The 21242-nt window shown below is 37.3% G+C and overlaps 3 protein-coding genes and 1 pseudogene across 7 annotated transcripts; 3 read left to right on the top strand and 1 right to left on the bottom strand.

Moving 5' to 3' along the window:
- The first annotated feature begins 789 nt into the window (after nucleotides 1-789).
- LOC126602167 (O-fucosyltransferase 7-like) lies at nucleotides 790-5825 on the top strand. Of its 3 annotated transcripts, XM_050269000.1 has the most exons (13): nucleotides 790-1199; nucleotides 1293-1353; nucleotides 1632-1736; nucleotides 2046-2145; nucleotides 2230-2297; nucleotides 2792-2880; nucleotides 2985-3165; nucleotides 3258-3386; nucleotides 3494-3627; nucleotides 3718-3931; nucleotides 4665-4849; nucleotides 4955-5050; nucleotides 5229-5825. In XM_050269000.1, the coding sequence occupies exons 1-13, from the start codon at nucleotides 1138-1140 to the stop codon at nucleotides 5368-5370; spliced, it is 1566 nt and encodes a 521-aa protein (XP_050124957.1). In that variant the 5' UTR covers nucleotides 790-1137; the 3' UTR covers nucleotides 5371-5825. The 3 variants fall into 3 exon arrangements, with proteins under 3 accessions (XP_050124957.1, XP_050124956.1, XP_050124955.1); XM_050268999.1 differs by lacking the exon at nucleotides 1293-1353 and having other exon boundaries at nucleotides 1653-1736; XM_050268998.1 differs by lacking the exon at nucleotides 1293-1353.
- Nucleotides 5826-6173: 348 nt separating this feature from the next.
- On the top strand, nucleotides 6174-11710 carry LOC126602170 (O-fucosyltransferase 7-like; annotated as a pseudogene).
- Nucleotides 11711-12027: 317 nt separating this feature from the next.
- On the top strand, nucleotides 12028-15424 carry LOC126602171 (thylakoid lumenal 29 kDa protein, chloroplastic). Its single transcript, XM_050269005.1, has 11 exons — nucleotides 12028-12312; nucleotides 12515-12613; nucleotides 13017-13101; nucleotides 13190-13224; nucleotides 13303-13368; nucleotides 13490-13530; nucleotides 13919-14049; nucleotides 14177-14283; nucleotides 14618-14755; nucleotides 14908-15042; nucleotides 15131-15424. Exons 1-11 carry the CDS (start codon nucleotides 12226-12228, stop codon nucleotides 15239-15241), a joined length of 1035 nt encoding a protein of 344 aa, XP_050124962.1. The 5' UTR covers nucleotides 12028-12225; the 3' UTR covers nucleotides 15242-15424.
- A 106-nt stretch (nucleotides 15425-15530) lies between these two features.
- Nucleotides 15531-19548, bottom strand: LOC126602169 (serine--tRNA ligase, chloroplastic/mitochondrial-like). 3 transcript variants are annotated; one of them, XM_050269001.1, is made up of 10 exons: nucleotides 19220-19548; nucleotides 18969-19117; nucleotides 18669-18762; nucleotides 18425-18573; nucleotides 18226-18318; nucleotides 17745-17924; nucleotides 17503-17669; nucleotides 16343-16477; nucleotides 16168-16261; nucleotides 15531-15996 (listed from the first exon to the last, which is right to left on the bottom strand). In XM_050269001.1, the coding sequence occupies exons 1-10, from the start codon at nucleotides 19452-19454 to the stop codon at nucleotides 15721-15723; spliced, it is 1572 nt and encodes a 523-aa protein (XP_050124958.1). In that variant the 5' UTR covers nucleotides 19455-19548; the 3' UTR covers nucleotides 15531-15720. The 3 variants fall into 3 exon arrangements, with proteins under 3 accessions (XP_050124958.1, XP_050124959.1, XP_050124960.1); XM_050269002.1 differs by having other exon boundaries at nucleotides 18669-18769; nucleotides 19220-19368; XM_050269003.1 differs by lacking the exon at nucleotides 19220-19548 and having other exon boundaries at nucleotides 18669-18795; nucleotides 18969-19113.
- Between the last annotated feature and the right edge of the window lie 1694 nt (nucleotides 19549-21242).

Below are 21242 nucleotides of genomic sequence, written 5' to 3'. Positions count from 1 at the left end.
GTGTATGAACAATTTCATTTTTTTTATTTTTTATTAAAGAGTGTGATTAGTTTTTAAAATTTTAAAGAGTATGAAAAAATGATAGTAAGACAATTTCTCTTAATAAGTGCATATTTTATTTCTGTTTTTGTCCTCCTTATGTAAATATTGTGTATCAAAGTAAGGGTAAAATAGGAAAAATAGGGATATGATTGTCATTTTGTCAAAAGATACAAAATTACTATTTTACCCTCTTCATGTCAATATTGTGTATGCAAAATTGAAAAAAGTGGGAAAAAAAGTTGACAAGGCCCTTCTCTTAATAGAACTTTTAAGAAAATGACAATCATATCCCTATTTTTTCTATTTTACCCTCACTTTTGAAATACAATGTTTACATAAGAAGGATAAAACAGTAATTATACCTTTTGGGAAAATAACAATCATATCCAAATTTTTCCTATTTTACCCTATATTAAGAAAAAATATGTCCTTATTAAAAGAAACTGTCTTTGTACCATACCCTTTTTTTTTTAAATTTTAAAAACTAATCACACTTCTTAATAAAAAAACAAAAGTAAAATGAAGATGTCTCTTAATAGAATAGATTAAAGGGAACTTTAACGAAAAATTCTCGGTACTGTTCACTTTAACGAAAAATCATATTTTTACACTAAAAAGTCAATTCTGGTATTATTTACTTTACCCTTTATTTTATCTTTATCGTTAAAACTCAAAGCTTTAAGTCATTTTCTTTAGTTTTCCAAATTAAAATGGTTGAGAAAAAAAATTCGAAGTAATTAAATGGCCATTGCAAGTATACAAACCAACTACCGCAAGCAAAGCGGCAGAAACCCAGATAAACGCACTGCCAAAACAGCATAAAACCCAACCCCCACAACCGGCCGGCCGACTTCAGCCGCACCTCCGACCTCAGCCTAACCTCCGCCCTCAGCTAAGCCCACAAAACCCACAAAGCCCCACAACCGAAAGACTCAATCTTTATTCGCATTTTGGATTTTTGGGCGATGGCTTTGAATAAGTGAGGAGCTTCAGATACCCAGATGCAGAAGAAGAGGTGGGCAGCATTGTCCGCACTTAGGAAGGTGCTAACGTGCGCGATATGCTCAGTAGCCCTAGTGGCTCTCTTCTCTGTCCATGTACTGGTCTTCCCTTCCTCAAGGGTCCATGACTTCTCTGACCCCTTCAAGCTCCCCACGGTAAATCATTCAATTTTATTATCTTTTTCTTTCGAATTCTTCTTCTTTTTGTATTTTTTTGAAGATTTTTTTTCACACCCTTCTCCCAATCAGCGGGATTTGGATTTTGATCGTCGCTAAAAGTACGGTTGTGGTCGCTAAATATACAAAGAGGGTATGTTTGTGTATGTATTTATGGATCTTTGACTCATTATCTGAGTTGGGTTTTGTTTTTAGTTTAGTTTTGGTATGTATATTGGATTACGTGTGGATGTTCATTGACTGGGATTTGACTGACTCCCCATATGGGAAGTTTCTACCAAAACTGAAGTTGTTTCTAAAAAGGACAACATAATTGAGTCTTTGTTGCATTTCCGTTTTGTTTTGAGAAATATTTCGTTGGTTGATCTGAATTTGTGTGTGTTGTGTTTTTTTTGTTTACTGATTTTGTAGCAACATGATATTAAATACCAGAAGCTGAGCGCCGAGCAGAGCTGGACACTGGAGATCGCACCGCCCCATCTGTTGAAAGCGCCTCTGCCTTCTAGTTCTCGCAAGGTTTTGTCTTTTGATCATTACTTTTATCGTTGATGATTTCCTTATGTACTCCATTTAATTGATGATATATACGAAGAATTTTGAAAGTTTCAAATTCAAGTGTAATTAGGATTCGAGGAAATATAATTCTGAGAAACGAGGATATAATGTGTTGATGCTGATTTTTGTTTGGAGGGAGAAAGAAAAGGAGAGGTTATATACCCTTTGGTTGGCACTTGGAAGTTTGGTCGAGTCTTATAGATTTAGATACACTTATTGATGGGAAAAAGTTATGCACCTTTCATGTTTTCACTTCTTTAGAATTGACAGTTGGAAGGTTCAAGTGGGATTTTGGAAACTGACAAGCTATGGAAACGTCCATCAAATCGTGATTTTGTGCCATGCGTAGAGCCAAGTCCCAATTATACATGTAAGTTTCTGATTCAGTTCTATTGAGTAGCTATGACATATCGTTTGGTGTTTGCTAATATCCAATTTACTGTTGTTTATTCAGCTCCTACAGAGTCACGGGGTTACCTGCTAGTTCATACAAATGGTGGGCTCAACCAGATGCGTGCTGGGGTCTGTATACTCTTCCCTAAATTACTCACTCTATGAAATTTATTTTGATTAATCACAAAACTGAATATTTGTGTTGAATTTTGATCCATTCCAAATTTTGATTGTGGAATAAAAAGTCTTTATATTGTTAGTCCGTTGATAGATTGTAAAAGAAGGGAAAATTGGAAACTTAAGTTCCATTTAGAGTGGCATATGTGACAGATAAGTGCTGCACTCGTTCTGTCACCATGTCGAAAACCTGCACGATTTAAGTGGCAGGAAATTTTGTAAATGCACAATTTTTACCATCATGGTTGTATCAAAGACATGACAGATGCTACTGTTCTATCTATCTACTTAGCTGATTGGTGTGTTTCACAAATCACGATGATAGAAACTTATGTAACTTTATATATATATATATATATATATATATATATATATTATCTACTATATGATAAATATCATCATCTGACTGTTGCACCGAGCTGATATGTGTCGTTACCGAATTTCAGATATGTGACATGGTAGCAGTAGCCCGTATCATAAATGCTACTCTTGTAATTCCGGAACTTGATAAACGGTCATTTTGGAATGACTCTAGGTAACACTCTCTATATTTTTATTTAATTTCTGAGTTATTCTTTCTTTTATTCTTAGCTTTGATGTCACTGATGCAAGAATTTGTTTCATATCTTTGGTACGCAGCATCTTCTCAGATGTTTTCGATGAAGATCATTTTATCAATGCTTTAGCTAATGATGTCAAAATTATAAAAAATCTTCCTAAGGAACTAGCTACTGGTATAAGAGTGGTTAAGCATTTTAGAAGCTGGTCTGGTATGGATTATTACCAAGATGAGATAGCTGGCCTCTGGGAAGAATACGAGGTGTGGTTTCTGGAACCTTGTGGTTTATGTGATCTATTGTGTTGTTTTTCCTTTGAATTAACCATCTGGATATACACATGGTTTTTCCCAAGGTTATTCGAGCTGCCAAATCTGATTCTCGCCTGGCAAATAACAACCTACCTCTAGATATACAGAAGCTTCGCTGTCGTGCTTGTTATGAAGCTTTACGTTTTGCACCTCAAATTGAAGCAATGGGAAAAGTAAATAGTCAGATCTAAATGCTCGTTTGATTTCTAGATTGCCTATGTAACGTTTTAGTCCTATTCCATGACTACTTAACAAATATTTTGTTTCATTAATGTTGTAGTTGTTAGTTGATCGAATGAGGTCGTTTGGTCCTTATATTGCTCTGCATTTACGATTTGAGGAGGACATGCTTGCCTTTAGTGGATGCACACAAGATTTATCTCCAGATGAAGCTGAGGAACTAAGGATAATTCGGTATGACATGCTTATATGCAAGATTTCAATCAATTTATGGATAGTCATTTAGCTCTTGTGATGCCTGACTTTTTTAGCTGGAACTTGTAGAGAGAATACCCCATACTGGAAAGAGAAGGAAATTGATTCCACAGAACAGAGATCCAAAGGGTATTGCCCTTTAACACCAAAGGAGGTTGGAATTTTTCTCACCTCTCTTGGGTACCCCTTGAACACACCTATATATCTTGCTGCTGGGAAGATATATGGGGGCGAGTCTCATATGGCTGCTCTGCGGTCCCGTTATCCAATACTGCTGAGCAAGGTATGATTGATGCTTTATGCTTTCTTTATTTAACTGAGCTCCAAGTGGAATATGTCAATATGATAAGACTTTTGGAATGTCTGGTTGGGCTTCAGTGAACATGGAGCATGTGATATTCATATTAAAGCGTGTAGATGGAAAATTATCAGGACTACTGAAAGAAAGTTTTACACGATTACCAAATATATTGGCCACATCATTAGTACTATTTTAAACTGACTGGAGCAATTCTCCTTGGGGCTCAAATTACTCACAATTATAATTTCCAATTGATGTGTATTTCACTGTGATCTGGCCATAAATATTTTTATTCAAAAAATCCAGGTACAAATTACTACAAAGAAAGGATTTACTGAAAGAAACTCTTATGGGTTGAAATATAGCCGAGTTTATGAATCTCAATCATTTTCTCTTTGTGTTATGCTTGTCATTCATCTATTACTAAGAGGTATTTAATGTACTATGTTGCTGGTGATGGGTACTGAGCTAACAGATGAAGAGACTGTGTGGTATTTTTCTTCTGCTACTATATTTTAATGGGTATAGTAATATTTTATTTTAAGGGAGAGAAGGTGAGATGCCCTTACATCAAATAGACCAGAGGTTTTATTTGGATAACTCGTGAAAAATCAAATCATCCATTGTAAGAGGATGGTTTCGGGTTGCTTAAAAAAAAATCTGTTCTGATTATGTAATTCATTAATGTGGGGATTATACTGGTCTTCACTTTCAGGAAACATTGGCATCTGCCGAGGAGCTTGAACCTTTTACCAATCATGCATCTCAAATGGCTGCGCTTGACTACATTGTTTCAGTTGAAAGTGATGTATTTATACCTTCATACTCTGGAAACATGGCGAGAGCAGTCGAAGGTCATCGTCGATTTCTTGGACACAGGAAAACAATATCTCCTGACAGGCAAGGCGATTTCTTTTCTGAATTTTATGCAGATTTGATTACTCGTGATACAGTTTTATGATCATAAACAAAACTGCAAATTGAATCTGTTTCTGTGCTGTTCAGAAAAGCCCTTGTTCGCCTGATTGACAAACTTGAGCAGGGCACTCTGAAAGAGGGCAAAAACCTATCAAATAGAGTTATTGAAATGCACAAGAAACGGTATGATATTTCTCCCCCAAAAACTTTGAAGTTCCATGAGAATGCCAAATATTAATTTCATAATATTAATTTCTTGTTATTGTGTACACAAATATTAATTTCTTGTTTTCTCAAATTTATTGAATGGCCGGTAAGCCGATTATTTCATAATTGACCGTCTTCGAATCTGGATCAACAGGCAAGGCTCTGCGCGGAAGAGAAAGGGTCCCATTTCAGGAACTAAGGGCACGGAAAGGTTTCGTTCAGAAGAACCCTTTTATGTGAACCCTTTACCAGATTGCTTGTGTAAGAAGGAATTCCCGATACGAGCAACTCTCTAATCGTCTCAGATAGTGAAATGGTTAATCTTGAGAAAAGATTCCTGTGCTGGAAGGCTGGTGAGACGATCATTCTTTGCGGTTTATTGGAAGTTTACAAACTGGTGTTTCACTTGTACGCACAGGGACGCAGAGTGTGTGTATATCCTGAGTTTAGGTAGCTGGTGGGTATGGGGGCGGTATATCATAGTGTTGATGAAGGGCAAACTGCTAGAGTAGGGTATGCAGGTGAGGGAACGAGATGCCGGGGACGAGGCCTTCCATTTATGACCAAGGCAATATTTGTTGTGAGCTTTTGCGACGTTGGCCTGGTTTCTACATTTCTAGAATTGGAGAAAAATGATTCATTGGGGATACGAAAATAGTTAAATTGTTTGTTTCCAAAAGTTAAGAGGCACTCTTCCATGTACTCATAGTCATAATCGATGCAATATAAGTTATGGATTTTGTTTGTTCTCTCTGTTACGTTTACATTTCCTCTTTTTAGCTTAGTGGAAGCCCATCACAAGATGCACTGACATACAATGGGGATGCCGAGGAGGCAGAATGGCGGTATCTCAAGTTTATTACATCTTAATATCATGTGATAACTATTTTGTTTTTAAGTTTATTAGGAGAAATGTTAAAGAAATAAAAGAACATTAAAGCATCTGTCCCTGGACTTTCGATCCTTAAACTAAATATTATATGTGAGTATTGATCTCTAGACTTATCACAATGTAGACTGTGGAGCGACGATTCTTTTGGGTAACATCGTTAGAACTTCTGTCGTATAAGGGATGAGAGTTCCTGTGTTATTCGAAATGATCATTGCTAACGTTGTGAAATGAATACTCATTTTTAATTCAATATCAAAATTCCAATCAGGTCAAAATTCATGGACCACTATTCTAATTCAGACATAAATATGAAAGAGTGAAAATAAAATCTTTAAAGCGATTGAAAATAAAAGGTTAACGTCAAAAACTCGGAAACAAAATAAAAGGTACAACGCTTAATACCTCATATATACCAAGCAAAGCGGCAAAAACCCACAAAGCACACGCAAAGCGGCATAAATCCAATCACAAACGCCCGAGTTCAGGCCAACCGATTCAGCTCGGCGCCAAAACCCGCGAACCCACCAAAACCAACAACCCAAAGCCGCAATCTTTACTCGCATTCCCGTCATCTGGATTTGCAGGTGGGGCCTCTGGATGAGTGAGCTTCAGATACTCATATGCAGAGGAGGAGCTGGAGAACATTGGCGACAGTGAGGACGGTGCTAACGTGCGCCGTATGCTCAATTGCGCTAGTGGCTCTCTTCTCTTTCTCCAAGGTCCCCAATTTCTCCGACCCCGTCAAGCTCCCCACGGTGATCCCCTAATCCGACCCATCTCTCTTTTCTCACTCGTTTGTTCTTTTCAGCAAATGTAAATTCATTCAATTTTTCGATTATTTTCTTGAAGCTTTTGTGTATTTTACAATTTGGATTTAGCCTTTTCGATGATAGTAATGTTGAGTTTGTTAATTATGAAAAAATGCTGAAGATTTCATTTTTTTTTTGTTTGGTGCTATGTACGCACTTGTGAGTATTTAATTATAAAATGACCAATTACGTATATATTGATGATTTCTTTATGCACTCCATTTGAATGTTGATACTGTGACAACCAAGGAAAACTAAAGAAGAAGAATTTGAATGCGTCAACTTCATGGTTGGCGTTATTCTGATTCAACGGAATAAGATGCTACGAAACACATTATCTTTGGAGGAAAATGAGAAAAGAAACACAATAGGTCTGAATCTTGTAGATACATTTGTTGATGTGACAAAGTTATGCATCTTTCATGTTTTCACTCCTTTAGACTTGACAGTTGGATGATACCAGTCGGATATTGGATGACAAGTTATGGAAGATTCCACCGAGTCCCGATTTTATGCAATGTATAGAGCCAAGTCCCAACTATACACGTAAGTTGCTGGTAGTGTTTTATTGTGTGGTGATAACATAATGACATACCGTTGGTGTTCCTAATTTCCATTGTACTGTTGTTTATTCAGCTCCTGCAGAGTCACGGGGCTACTTTCAAGTGCGCACAAATGGTGGTCTCAATCAGATGCGTGCAGGGGTAAGTAAACACTCTTTCTCAAATGTCTTGTGTTGAATTTTGATCCTGTCCAAAATTTGATTTTGAAATGTGTTTAGCAAAAGTTCGTTTATGTTAAGCCCTTGAGGTTAGCCCAAGCGGTGAGACCGTGAGAGAAGGTGGGTTAATGGGTTAGGATTATGGATAGATCCAGGGTTTGTTTCCCTCCAATGTAATTAAAAAGAGAGTTTATATATATATAGATTCTAATCCCTCACGTATTACTATTGTGAAACAATAATCTGATTCTAATCTGTCACATATGGGATCTCAAGTTGTATTTGTTCCCGCATAAAGTTTTGGGATAGGCCTTTATCCTTCTTTCTTTCCATTACTAAATACGGCATTTAAGCTTTGAGAGTTCTCTCCCGTTAATTTTATCTAGTTGCATATGCACATATTAATTGGTTACTGCAATTTATATAGTTACTAAAGTAAATGGAGTTCATGGGTGCACAATTTTGACTTGGCTGTGCCTGCCTGGATGTTGTAGGGTTTGGTCTGTACCTATGTAATATTAAAAAACCTGCACGATTTAAGTGATCAAAACTGTAGAACTGCATAATTTTTACCATCATGGTAGGCTACGTGGCATCACGCTACAAATCTATTTAGTACCCGTTTGACCCTGATTATATGATGGCTGATTAGTTTGTTTCACAATGGTAGACACAAAAGCCGTAGAATATTTTGCTTGGCTCTATGTACATGATAATTTTATGAATATCATCATCTGAGTTTTGAATGGTGCTGAAATGTGTCATCCATGAATTCCAGATATGTGACATGGTAGCTGTAGCCCGTATCATAAATGCCACTCTTTTAATTCCAGAACTTGATCAACGGTCATTTTGGAAAGACTCTAGGTAACAGTCACTTGTTTTACACTATGAGAATTCTGTTTTATTCTTAGCTATTACATCATTGATGCAAGAATTCTTTCATGTGTATGTTGCGCAGCAACTTCTCAAATGTATTTGATGAAGATCATTTTATCAATGCTCTAGCTAATGACGTTAAAATTGTAAGAAAGCTTCCTAAGGAACTTGCTTCTGGTCCCAGAGCACTTAAGCTTTTCAGAAGCTGGGGCGGTATGTATTATTACCAAGATGAGATTGCTAGTCTCTAGGAATTATACGAGGTGTGCTTTCTGGAACACTCTGGTTTATGCAAGGTATTTTATATATTCTTTTTTGAACTCATAAAATCATATTGTTAAACAATTTATCCTTTTTCGAAGGTTATTCGAGCTTCCAAAGCTGATGCCCGCTTAGTAAACAACAACCTACCTCTAGATATACAGAAACTTCACTGTTGTGCTTTTTATGAAGCTCCGCATTTTACACCTGAAATTGAAGCCATGGGAAAAGTAAATACTTAGATCTAAATGCTTGTTTGATTTCTGGAATGCCTATTGTGACTTTTTCGTCCTATTCCATCTATTAAAAAAACAATTATTTGTTTCGTTAATGTTGAAGTTGTTAGTTGATCGGATGAGGTCATTTGGCCCCTATATTGCCCTTCATTTACGATTTGAGAAGGACATGCTTGCCTTTAGTGGATGCACGCAGGATTTAACTCCATCTGAAGCTGATGAACTAAGGATCATTCGGTATGAAATACTTATATTGCAATAAATTCTGTCACATTGGTTAATCCTTGAGCATTTGTGATGCCTGTTTTATTTGGAACATGTAGGGAGAACACAAAAACCTGGAGAAATAAGGAAATTAATCCCATAGAACAGAGATCCAGAGGGTATTTCCCTTAACTCCCAGGGAGACTGGAATTTTTCTCAGTACTCTTGGGTACCCACCAAACACACCTATCTACATTGCTGCTGGAAAGATGTATGACGATTCTCATATGGCTGATCTACTATCCCGTTTTCCAATACTGAAGAGCAAGGTATAATTGATGTTTATAATTGATCTTTTCCATTTAGTTAAATAACTGAGCTCTGAATGGAATATGTTGAAACTTTTGGAATGTCCATGGTTGGCCTTGAAGTTAACATTGAATAATATGACATTCAAATATACATAGAGTATAGATAGAAATGTATCACGACTGCTGTAGCAAGGGAGCTCTGCACATTATTTGATCCAATATGTTGGCCAGATGCATTATTACTATTTTGAACTAATGGGACTACTACTCTTCTTGGGGGCTCACATCACTCAAAATTATAATCTCAGACAGAATGTTATCTTGTGCATTTCACTGTCATCTGGCCATATGTTTTGTTTCTTTTAAATCTGGGTACGAAGAAAGATTCCTTTATGGCTGTACATCATTAAAACAATCAAGAGCTTATGATTTATGACATAGCCAAATTAGGATTTTATTCATGAAGTTTGAGAGGACTTCGAGATTACGATTTATTGGTGTGAACAATGGTGGCAAACCTGCTGATATAAGCAGGGCGGATTATCAGAGATAATATATATATTAAGAGTCATTGGATTACCATGCACAACTGATAAATTTCTTTTAGAAATGTAGAAAATGACATCAGACCAGCAAGTCTCTCAGATGATAGTAAGGTACTTGTCAATCACCAATAGACGGGGATGTAAATTTTAGCTAAAAGTCATTTATAAGTTTCAACGTTATCCTTTCAAAATTCAAACCTATCTTTTGTTTGTCGAAGGCAGGAACCATGTTTCTGAAAAAAAGAAAGAAAGAAAGAAATTGTGGTGTGTGGTCTTGCTGAGTTTATATACAATCGTAATTGATCATTCCTTTGTGTTGTGCTGGTTATTCATCTATAACTAAGAAGCATTTGAGTTTGTTTTTTTTTTTTTACTGTTATGGGTCTGTATGATTGGCTAACAGATGCAGAAAGTGGGTGGGTGTAGGACTAGAATAGGTCAAGGGCCCATTTCCTCCAATGTAACTAAGAAAAAGATCGCAAGGAAGTCCAAATCAAAATCTATCTTTCTGTTCAATTTATCTTAAGAGGGTGGTTTTGGGGTACTTGCAAAATTTTTGTTTCGAATATATCTGGGGATGGACGGGGATGTCTGAAATCCAAACACATGGATTGTAATGCTCGTTTATCCATTACTGGGGTTCACTTTCAGGAAGCATTGGCATCAATTGAGGAGCTTGAACCTTTTACCAATCATGCGTCTCAAATGGCTGCGCTTGACTACATTGTTTCAGTTGAAAGTGATGTATTTATACCTACATACCTCGGACACATGGCGGCTGCAGTTGAAGGTCACCGTCGCTTTCTTGGACACAGGAAAACAATATCTCCTGATAGGCAAGGCGATTTCTTTTTTGAATGATATGTTTTGAACCACTCCAAACACCATGCTCTGACCATATATGCCGCAAACTGAATTGGTTTCTATGTTTCTGTGTGTGTATCAGAAAAGCCCTTGTTTCGCTGTTTGACCAATTTGAGCAGGGAAGTCTTGAGGAAGGCAAAACCTTATCAAATAGAGTTGTTCAAATGCAAAGGAAACGGTAAGTGATTTCTCACCTAAAGCTTTGAAGTTCTGTGATAATCACTTTCCCAACCAATATCATTTCTGGTTATTGTGAATTATAACATATTCACAAGTAAATTTTTTTCTCAAATGTACTGCATGATGGGTAATTTCTTAACTGTAGGTGGTGGTGGTTTACGCAGGCAAGGCTCCCCACGGAAGAGAAGAGGTCCCCTTGCAGGACTTAGGGGGAAGGATAAGTTTCGTTCAGAAGAACCATTTTACGAGAACCCCTTACTAGATTGTTTGTGTAGAAAAGAATTCCCAGTGCAAAGAAGTCGCTAATCATCTCATATATTTCAAAATGACAAAATGGGTCTTATAACGAAAAGGTTCCTGCACCGGCAGGGTGGTGACACAGTCATTCGTTGCAAGCAATTTATTGTAACTTAACAAGTTTGTGTTTCCGTTGTGCGCTTAGGGACAGCGAAGCGCATGTATATCCTGAGTTTAGATGGCTGGTGGTGATATGTTATAGTGTTGATGAAGAGCAAAATGCAAGAGGTATGCAGGTCAGGGAATGGATCGCTGCAAAGAGGACGTTCCTTTTACGATCAAGGCCTATTTACGTGCTTTCCAAAGTTTCCAGAATTAGATATAGAATGATTCGTCGGGGATACGAAAATACATCGTTTGTTTGTTTCCGAAGTAACAAGCACCCTTCGTGTATTCATGGTCATTTGATGCCATAAAAGTGAAAAAAAATTAGGTTCTATCTCTGTTATTGTCTGCATTTCCAAAGTCACGTGGCGAGAAAGAAAGAGCTAAGAGCTAAGTGCATACATCCATGAAAGAAAAGTATTTTTGCCGAGCCGAGACCATAAATGGTCGAATTACGAGACCATAAATTATTCATAGAAATTACCATATGTACCTTGTAGTAGCATAATTCAAAGAAGCTTCTCTGTGCGGTATTGCCAATCTACTTATTATAACCACGTGACGGTGTTACAGGGTCACAAAAAGCTTTCTCGTTTGGAATTGTTTAGTCTTTACTTTAGACCACGGGTTTTTACCATCGGTATTGATCCCCCAGAATCTGCGTCGGACTTAAAGATAGGATAACACAGTATCATAAACCACACGTAAGACTGTAAACACAGTACAGGGGCCCACGCTGATATATCCTCTCCCTCCCCAGTCGGCACTTTCTCCCACACTTGAGCAAAACTTAAGACAGACAGTGATTCTCAGTTTCCCAGGACAGACAGTAATCAGCACGGCGGCAATGGCGGTGTCCTTCCTCTCAACTGTCCCTTCATTTCTTCCACTTCCTCCTGCCACTCTCAACGCCCCGAAATATCCCATTCTCTCTGTAAGTTTCCTTTTGCCTTTTGATTTTGTGGAATAACTTACGTGCATTGAGAAGCCAAGGTGGCGGTGTTCCAAACTAATAACTACGCGGTTTTATACACGCAAGTTAAAACGCCCTTGTGTTTCGGTTGCAAGTAAGTTTCTCCCGATATAGGTAGTGATTTTAGCCTTATGTAATAAAGTTGTCTGAAATGGAATTTCAGGTTAAAATACACTGTAACAAAATTGAAGCTGATGCTGCTACTGAGAACAGATTTCACAGGAGGGACATTCTCAAATGCGTTGGCGCCACCATTGGCGTCGTAAGAGCTTTCTCCTCATCACTGTTATTATTACTAGCCTCTCGGCCTGCGCAGCTTTTTTGGATTCTTTTTCTCAAGTGTGGCAAATGCCTAGGACTAGTAACGAGACAAACGTGACTTTTGTTTTAAGTTTGGTTTGGTTAGATTATCGTCACCCTCGTTTCTAATTTTCTTCTTCTTCTTTCAACGTTTTAATCAAGTAATCACATTTGGCGGTGTTTCTAAAGAGTTAACCACAAGCGCATTGTGTTTTGTACATCGAGAAGAAACAATGTGTCGTGTCAACGTTGTTGAACTGAAGAGTTAAATAGAGTTAATTTTGCAACGGATACTAGTTTTACTGAAGAAACTTAAATTAGAGTGAATTGATGATGAGTTTCTGCCGGTTGTAATGTCGTTTTAGGAAATGCTAAGAAGCTCAGGAACATTTGTTCAAGTAGCCGAGGCTGCTGATCTGATACAGCGCAGACAGCGTTCTGAATTTCTTTGTAAGTTTTTGTTCGGATTCTTCATTTCGAGGCTAGACTAGATTCATCCACAATCTGCTGATCTTGATTCTTATTCACTTGCAAACAGCAAGTATCAAGGACACCCTCTTTAAAGCTATAAAGGTATATCTTTGTTTACGTAATTCATCACATTTTCAACTTCATGAGCCAATAACATTTTCATTCGCCTCTTCGTTTCAGGAAAATCGGGAACTTATCCCATCCTTACAAACTTTGGCACTGAATGATGCCGTCACTTATGATAAGGTCAGGCGAAAAGCTTTACCCTGTGAAATACTGTAGATTGCCATCATATTTTCTTGGTTTGGTTGAGTAATTACTGAGGGAGGGAAGTAAAATGCTTACAAATTTGTGATCAATATTTTAGGCTTCAAAATCGGGGGGCCCGAATGGATCGATCAGATTCAGGTAAATATTACGCATACGATTTTCTTTAATATGGTTTTTGTTTCTTAAGCAGAGGAAAATGTATAGCCTTAAGCCCTTAGTCCTCCTGTAATCTATATCAGAAAAGAATCAGAAACATATGCTTTTTCAAAAACAACTTAATGAAAGTTTTGGATGTTTGATTTTATGGTCTTTCATTTTACTAGTTTCTCTGCCTACCGGGTGCAATGAATCGCGAGTTCTGATATCATTCGAGTATTAGGAATTAATAGAAAAGGAATCAGCGTGAACTTCGCACACTTGTGTTGCAGTTTCAGTTTCTTGCTTTTTATCCTCTCTCTGCAATTTGGTTATAAGTCCTTGTACAAAAGCTACTTTCACTTCCTTCTCCAATTTTTCTTGCATGAAGCTCAGAGATAAGCAGACCTGAAAATAAGGGGCTTGCTGCTGCTTTGAATTTAATAGAAGAAGCAAAGAAGGAAATCGATTCTAATTCGAAGGGTGGACCCATTTCCTATGCTGATCTGATCCAGTTAGCAGGTTGTGCATCTTAAAATTACAATATTTGAACGAATCATATGAATGGCAATCGGCATTGAGTGACATATAGGTGTTGTTTGATAAACTGGTAGTATGTCTATAATTCAGTTTCGCTCGTTCTATGCAGCACAAAGTGCTACTAAGCAAACTTTTCTCGCTGCTGCAATTCGCAAATGTGGAGGGAACGAAGAGAAGGGAAATTTATTATACACCGCATATGGTTCGAATGGTCAGGTTTGTTCTCCATTTGTCTTGATCCATACAGATACACCAGGACCATTATGGTTCTTGACAATGTTGATTTAGACTTTCGTATGGATCTTTGTATGCTCGGTGTTGAAGTTCTTTATCTATTCACGTAATTATGAAATGAAGTTATTTCATTAGCGAGGTAGATGGACCGAATGGTTGGAATGAAATCAACATGAAAACGCGGAAGTCTTTCTTTTTCTTTCTGTGCTTTGCTTATGACAGATCTATACACATAATTAGCTGCATTGCTTTTTCGCGTTAAAGGAAAATTATCAGTTAAGGAATGTAACTCATACAACCATTGTTGTGCCCACAGTGGGGCTTGTTTGAGAGGAATTTTGGAAGAACAGATACGGAGGAGCCAGATCCAGAAGGAAGAGTCCCCCAGTGGGACAAAGCAAGTGTCCAGGAATCAAAAGCCAAGTTCTCTGCCCTTGGCTTCGGCCCCCGCCAGGTTCTACTTCATCACTTCTACAACTGCAGTTGCATTTTAGGATCTTTCTTCTTCACCAAGTTAAACACTGCACCGGCAAAAAGAAACAGATTTTCTGCCCAAGAAAATCGCTTCATGATTATTGATTCTGGCACATTGTTTGGTTTGGCCAGCTAGCTGTTATGTCTGCATTCTTGGGTCCTGATCAAATAGCCACAGAAACCCTATTAGCCGCTGATCCGGAAGTTTTTCCGTGGGTTCAGAAATACCAACGCAGCCGCGAAACAGTATCAGAAACAGATTATGAGGTCTGTCTGCCCTCGTTTTGTTAGTTATTGTTTACCTTGTTAACATGTCAGTTCTTATTGTTGGTTGCAAAATTGAATCTGTTTTCAGGTTGATATGATAACTACTTTCACAAAACTGAGTACTTTGGGCCAACAAATCAATTATGAAGCCTACACATATCCAGTACAAAAGGTTGATTTCAGCAAACTCAAATTGTAGAGAGAGAGAGAGAGAGAGAGAGAGAGAGAGAATACTATTGATGTAATGTAGTTTTTGGGTGAAGAAACAAAAGCTACAGTGAGTATTTTTTTCATCTTTGTTTTCGTTTTGCTTCTCTTCAAAACTGCGTCCTTGTAATATTGCATTTTCACAAACTTGTTTTACTGTTTCTTTAGACGATAATTCACGACGTTCTTCATAACAGGCGATAATTCACAACGTCCCCCAACCACACTGAGGCTTGTTTGGATCCTAAGAGAAGAACTGCGTGACTACAAACACAATGTGATTCATTGCAACAGAACTTGAACTCTCTATAACGGGCATCTCGTGATGCAAAGAATTCCAAATAAAATTTAAGAAACGACCAACGTATTTGTCGGCTTTTCTTATACGCCCCGTCTCACCTATGAAAAATCTTATAACCTAAGAATGATCCCACAGAACTTCCCGGATAAATATAAATTTACCACATCATCCTATCTAGGTTTGGGATATATGGACTCAAGTCCGCCCATAAGGGGCCTCAATGGCTCAGGGATAATGACGGAGCCGTCTTCTTGCTGGTTGTTCTCAAGTATGCATACGATCATTCGTGGTACCGCACAGGCCGTTGCATTCAGTGTGTGAACAAACTGTGGTGGAGCGAGGTTGCTTTTACCCTTCTTAGGATTTGTTAATGCTGGTTCTGTAGAACGAAACCGGATCCCAAGACGACGACTTTGATAGTCTGTACAGTTTGATGCACTTGATATCTGTCCGCCATTGAAATGGGATTAGATGATTTCAGAATAATCAAATGACCACATAAATGTTTGTATCTCAAAACAAAACTTTGAAGTAGCAGAGTTAATAGCCTGTGAAACCAAGAACAAGTTTTCTTCTTTTTTCATTTGGGAAGAGAGAGAGAGAGATAGTTGCAATACCTCCCCATATCTTGCTAAGCCAGGCATCCATGCCTCAATATCAAATTTACGATAAGCAGGTGCACCTAAATCCCCAGATGCCATGTCCAAAGTTCTGTCAAGAAACTCGATGTTACCATAAACATAGAAAAGTTGAATCATCTGAACAATCAGAAGGTTGTGTACAAGTACTCACTTGTAGTGTAATCCTAGTGATGAGAATAGGTCTTCTTCAATTCTTATGAGTTCTTCATGGTAGAAATCACTTTCCTCTGGTCGGCATAATATAAACATCTCCAGCTTGCTGAATTGGTGGACTCGATACAGACCCCTAAACAGAATAGAAAACAATTTATTGTACGATGGACAAGATCCACAGGTCTTACAGAATATTCTCTACATGCACATAAGACTATGAGAGTAAACCCTGTCCGGAAGATTATGAATACAAAGCACGGTATCTCAATCTTTAAGAGGTGCACAAAACACATCAGTTTAGTGGAACTGGTATACAATCTTGCACAGTATGGAGATATTGCTACAGCAGAAGTGTAAAAAAAATAAATGGGGTGTGCTATCCACACACCCCATTTTACTTCTCACAATTTATGTCCATTGATCTTCTTCAATACATCCAATCCAACGGCCGAAAATTAAAAAGGTGTGTGAGAAGTAGAATGGGGTGTGTGGATATCACACCCCAAATAAATTTTGGACCACTCGTTTAGAGAATTAATACAATTGATAAGAATACTTTCACTTGTCCACAAAAACAGAGTAAAACTAAAATGCCAAAGATAATAATAAACGATGCCATATTTTGACCTGCACACAGCAGGTAGAACGCATCTTATTTAAGATTTCAACCTGTCACTTGCAAACCAAAACTAACGAAAATTAAATTGAAAACTGGTGTATGCATTCATATATTCCAATCCTAGATTCTTGTGAATAGAAACTAAACATTGGTTTAAACGAGAGAGCCAACCAGTGAACCCCTCTCACTATCGGGCATGGAAAAAATGCTGTTGAACTTCAAGGTACATAACACCACAAATCATTTTGATGTTCATTGAGTACTATATAAAGCCAACCCCTTTGGGTTGGATAGAATGGATAATTAAAGAATAATCATATTCCTCATGCAAGCATATTTGGACAGTTACAGGGCCAATTTGGCAGCTGCCGTTTGGGAAAAATAGGAATATTAAGAATACTATGGGACCAGAACCCAAGTGGTTTGAGTATTTTTTTCACAAAGAATGGGTGAACCAATTTGGTTTATGCATTCATAAGTTGTTGCATTTACCTACTTGTCAACAATGACAAGAAAAGAATAGCGTGCTGATAATTTACCTTGATGCTGTACCTGCAGCGCCTGCCTCGGTACGGAAGCAATGGGAAACTGCCACATATTTCAAAGGTAACAATGATGCAGCAAGAATAGAATCCATATGAATTCCACCAACAGGAATCTCTGCAGTGCCGATGAGGCATTGATCACTATCCTCGATAGAATAAACCTGTTAATATTTAGCAAGAGTTAAGACAACATTTTGTTTCTAGCAGACAATGAGAAAGAGAATGTATGAACTAACCTGGGTATTTGCTCCTCGGGGTTGGAAACCACATTTTTCAACAATGGAGGATCTTACAATTTCCGGGGTTGTTAAAGGTGTGAAGCCCCTTTTCATTACTTCCACTAGCGTCCAGTTAATAAGGGCCATCTCTAGGAGCACTGCTTCATTCTTCAGATAGTAAAACTTTGAGCCACTGACCTGTCGAAATTAGCAAAATTTTAGTTGCATAGATAAGAACCCAATCCCTTTCCCTTGTTAAGTGGATCCAATATCCATTTACACCCAATGTTTTTGGAAGTAGCATAAGGGTTAGTTTGATTGATACAAGCACGACCTAGAGGATTTATAAAATCTTCCAATATCCCAGAAAGATCCCCAAAATCTCCAACTCAGTACAAAATCTAATTTAAATGCTGAGACTGGAAATTAAATGGCATGATTTTCTTCGTTTCCATATACTAGAGACACTTCAACACATTAAATGAGACAAAGGTAGTACCTCTGAAGCAGCATCAAAATCAAAAAGATCTAGTTCCTTTCCAAGTTGAAGGTGATCCTTGACAGGAAAGCTAAACTCACGTGGGCTACCTACCTACAAAAGGACACAGAAAATGAGGAAGAATGCATAATGAACATGGACTACAATACCTCCCTCATGCATGTGTTCGGGTGAAAAAGAGAGAGAGAGAGCGAGAGACCATCTTTATTATGGTTGAAAAATCCTCTCCGCCTATCGGGACATCAGGATGAGTCATATTTGGTATACGTTGTGCTTCCTGCTGAAGCTCATCAGTAAGTTTAAGCAGGTCTTCTTCCAAAGAAAGAAGCCCTTCCTTCAAATTCTTTCCTGAATGCAAAAGACGACAGTTCTAAATAACTCAAATCCAAATCAGCACACCAAGTAAAAAAAAATGAATAAACGGAAGAAGGGCACAATGATACCTTCATCTATAAGTTTTTGACGCTCGGATGGCTCCAACTTTCCTTTCATCTTGTTTGCAACCACATTCCTTTCCCCGCGAAGCCGTTCAACTTCCTGCTTTCTGTGAGTAACAATTAGCTACATAAACTGAGAAACAAAACAACACTTTACCAAAACTTAAAAACAACAAATTTCCTAACTCTAAAGCCAATTGCACAACATGACATAAACCCCGTGAAGCAGTTAATCAAAAAACGAATTGCCTGCAGCACTTGTAAAGATTCAGCAAATCAATAAATCAGAAGAGTTAAAAATCCGACCTTTTGAAGATTGAGCATTTTGTGGTAGAGCTCAAGCACAAGTTCCAAATTGGCATTGGAGTTCCTCTTCTCTATGTTGGCCGCAACAGCATCCTTGTTGTCCCTTATCCACTTGAAGTCTATCGCTGCTTTCCATTGCTGCTTCACACCTGCATCTCTCCCCAAAGAAAAACACAATATATTAAACAGAAAAATAAAAAATTAAGCTCCAATTTATTCAAACTACAAATAGGGTTGTGAAATGATCGAACCCTTTTCATCTGGGCTTGTTTCTTTTGGGGCTGCGGTGGCAGTTGCCTGTGCAGCCGGGGCTGAAAGGCCTCTGACGAAGAAGGGCGGAGGAAGTGGAAGTCTTTGTCTGCGGCTATGGCGGCAGAGAAAGGTTTGGGAAAACGGTTTGAAAACGGAGCGGAAAGAAGAAGAAAAGGAAGGTGGAGGAATTGGGGCGAGCTTCAGAGTTTGCAAGGTCGTCCCGCCCAAACCCATTGTTTAGATGCAGAGTGCGAAAACCTGCTTCAATGGGTGACACCGAGAGCGAGGGGACTAAATTTATTCCCAATTTATTTTCAAAACCAATTTATCGACTACATTTTTTTACATTTTGCTTGCAGAACAAAAAAAAAATATATATATATATATATATATATATATAACCTCCGTTTAGCAATGGCAATTCAAATCATTAAACTCGATACGAGACAGATTTGAAAATGAAAATTCGGATAATTTTTTAATATGGTAATTTTTTTTGAATATTATGTGATTACGGTTTCGGATATAGTTACAACTTACAAGCAAGGTATAAAATATCGATGATATCGGAAATATCGGTAGTTCAAAAACACGGAAATTTCGATGGAAGTATCGGGATATTATCGATATCGATAAAAATTGAATAAAAACCACGGAAATTGTAAGAAAAACTTGGAAATTTTTATTGAAACTTTGCAGGATGTTTATTTAGTCAATTATCTATTAGTTTATCACAAAAGATTGGAAGGAAATGCATTGCATGATAGATATAACTGATTTAAGTTGATTATATAGCGAGTTAGTAAACATTGTGAGTGTAGAAAATATGTAGTAATTAATGAAAGAAGTTTAAACACACCATAATTATTTATATATAATGAATTAGTACAATATTTTACACTTTATACATTGCATGGTAAGATACATGAATGATTTAGCAAGGTCTAAAATATCGATGATTTCGGAAATATCGGTAGTCCAAAAACACGGAAATTTCGATTGAAATATCGGAATAGTATGGATATTTTAGACCATGCTTACAAGTATCCCATTCGTATATGTTCCTGAATATGTCCCGAATACTATATAATATAATATAATATAATATAAATATATACATATATTCATAAATATTGAAATTAAGGAAGCAAACTTTGTTGCGGATGCCGTCACCTCTTGTGGGCATACATTAATTAATCTTTATGTTTGGGTTGGCTGTGTTCATTCTGCAACTACCAGTGCCTTGTTGTTTGACTCTAGGGGCCTTGGTTGTTCCCAAGGTTTTTCTCTCTCTTAACTTAATTTACTTCCTCAAAAGAAATAAATATTGAAATTATTTGATCATTTTTTTTGTCTTTCTCCCGTAGTAGTTGTTGTATTTGTTTTTGTCATCCTTTTCCTTTTTTTTCATGGGACCAATTTGCTTTAATTTGCTATCATATTTGGCTTATCATAAACACTTCCAAAAAGTTTTGTTATGCTTTTGACGATTTGGATGTAGATATTTAATGATAGAATTAATATCTATTAAATTTTATTGTGTTTGTAAATGAATAATTTTTTTTCATTGACGAAGATGGATATAACCATTAACTGATGATTAATTTACGATTATGGACATGGTTAATTTTTCTGGTTACTCAAATGGATATGTTAATCATTTTCTTATTCAAACGGAGGTAGAGATGGCATGGCAACGGTTCGGTATAGAGACATATAATTTTTTAAGTACTACATTGTGAAGCCAAAAGGATAAATTTATATTTTTATAAGGCATATGATCGTTTAATTTGAAAATGAAAACATTGAAAAACGTGTATGGTATCAATATCTAAAATGTATAAATTCGTGTTTGGTAGTAATGTTTTGTAATATAACTAAGGTATGATGGTGTTAGTGGTAGAGGTTGCGATTGCGGAGTACAGCTGGCAAATTGAACTCAACCAGTTAATCCAACACAATCCACTTGCAAAAATTCAAAATTCAAGTGAATGTTTAATAGGTCATGTCGATAACTGTTGA

Source organism: Malus sylvestris, chromosome 15, assembly GCF_916048215.2.
Source record: "Malus sylvestris chromosome 15, drMalSylv7.2, whole genome shotgun sequence".
Lineage (NCBI taxonomy): Eukaryota > Viridiplantae > Streptophyta > Magnoliopsida > Rosales > Rosaceae > Malus > Malus sylvestris.
Note: the sequence above shows the minus strand (reverse complement) of the source record. Positions and strands in the feature narration are given on the sequence as shown.

Bases quoted from the DNA above. Each gene is read 5' to 3' on its own strand.
- LOC126602169 (XM_050269001.1), bottom strand. From the start codon at position 19,454: ATGGGTTTGGGCGGGACGACCTTGCAAACTCTGAAGCTCGCCCCAATT. The intron at 16,478-17,502 runs GTAAATTATCAG...TATTCTGTTTAG, and splicing joins GCTGCAGGTACAGCATCAAG to GGGTCTGTATCGAGTCCACC. The intron at 16,262-16,342 runs GTGAGTACTTGT...GTTTCTTGACAG, and splicing joins TCACTAGGATTACACTACAA to AACTTTGGACATGGCATCTG.
- LOC126602167 (XM_050268998.1), top strand. From the start codon at position 1,044: ATGCAGAAGAAGAGGTGGGCAGCATTGTCCGCACTTAGGAAGGTGCTA. The intron at 1,200-1,631 runs GTAAATCATTCA...CTGATTTTGTAG, and splicing joins ACCCCTTCAAGCTCCCCACG to CAACATGATATTAAATACCA. The intron at 2,881-2,984 runs GTAACACTCTCT...TTTGGTACGCAG, and splicing joins TCATTTTGGAATGACTCTAG to CATCTTCTCAGATGTTTTCG.
- LOC126602171 (XM_050269005.1), top strand. From the start codon at position 12,226: ATGGCGGTGTCCTTCCTCTCAACTGTCCCTTCATTTCTTCCACTTCCT. The intron at 13,369-13,489 runs GTCAGGCGAAAA...TCAATATTTTAG, and splicing joins ATGCCGTCACTTATGATAAG to GCTTCAAAATCGGGGGGCCC. The intron at 15,043-15,130 runs GTCTGTCTGCCC...ATCTGTTTTCAG, and splicing joins TATCAGAAACAGATTATGAG to GTTGATATGATAACTACTTT.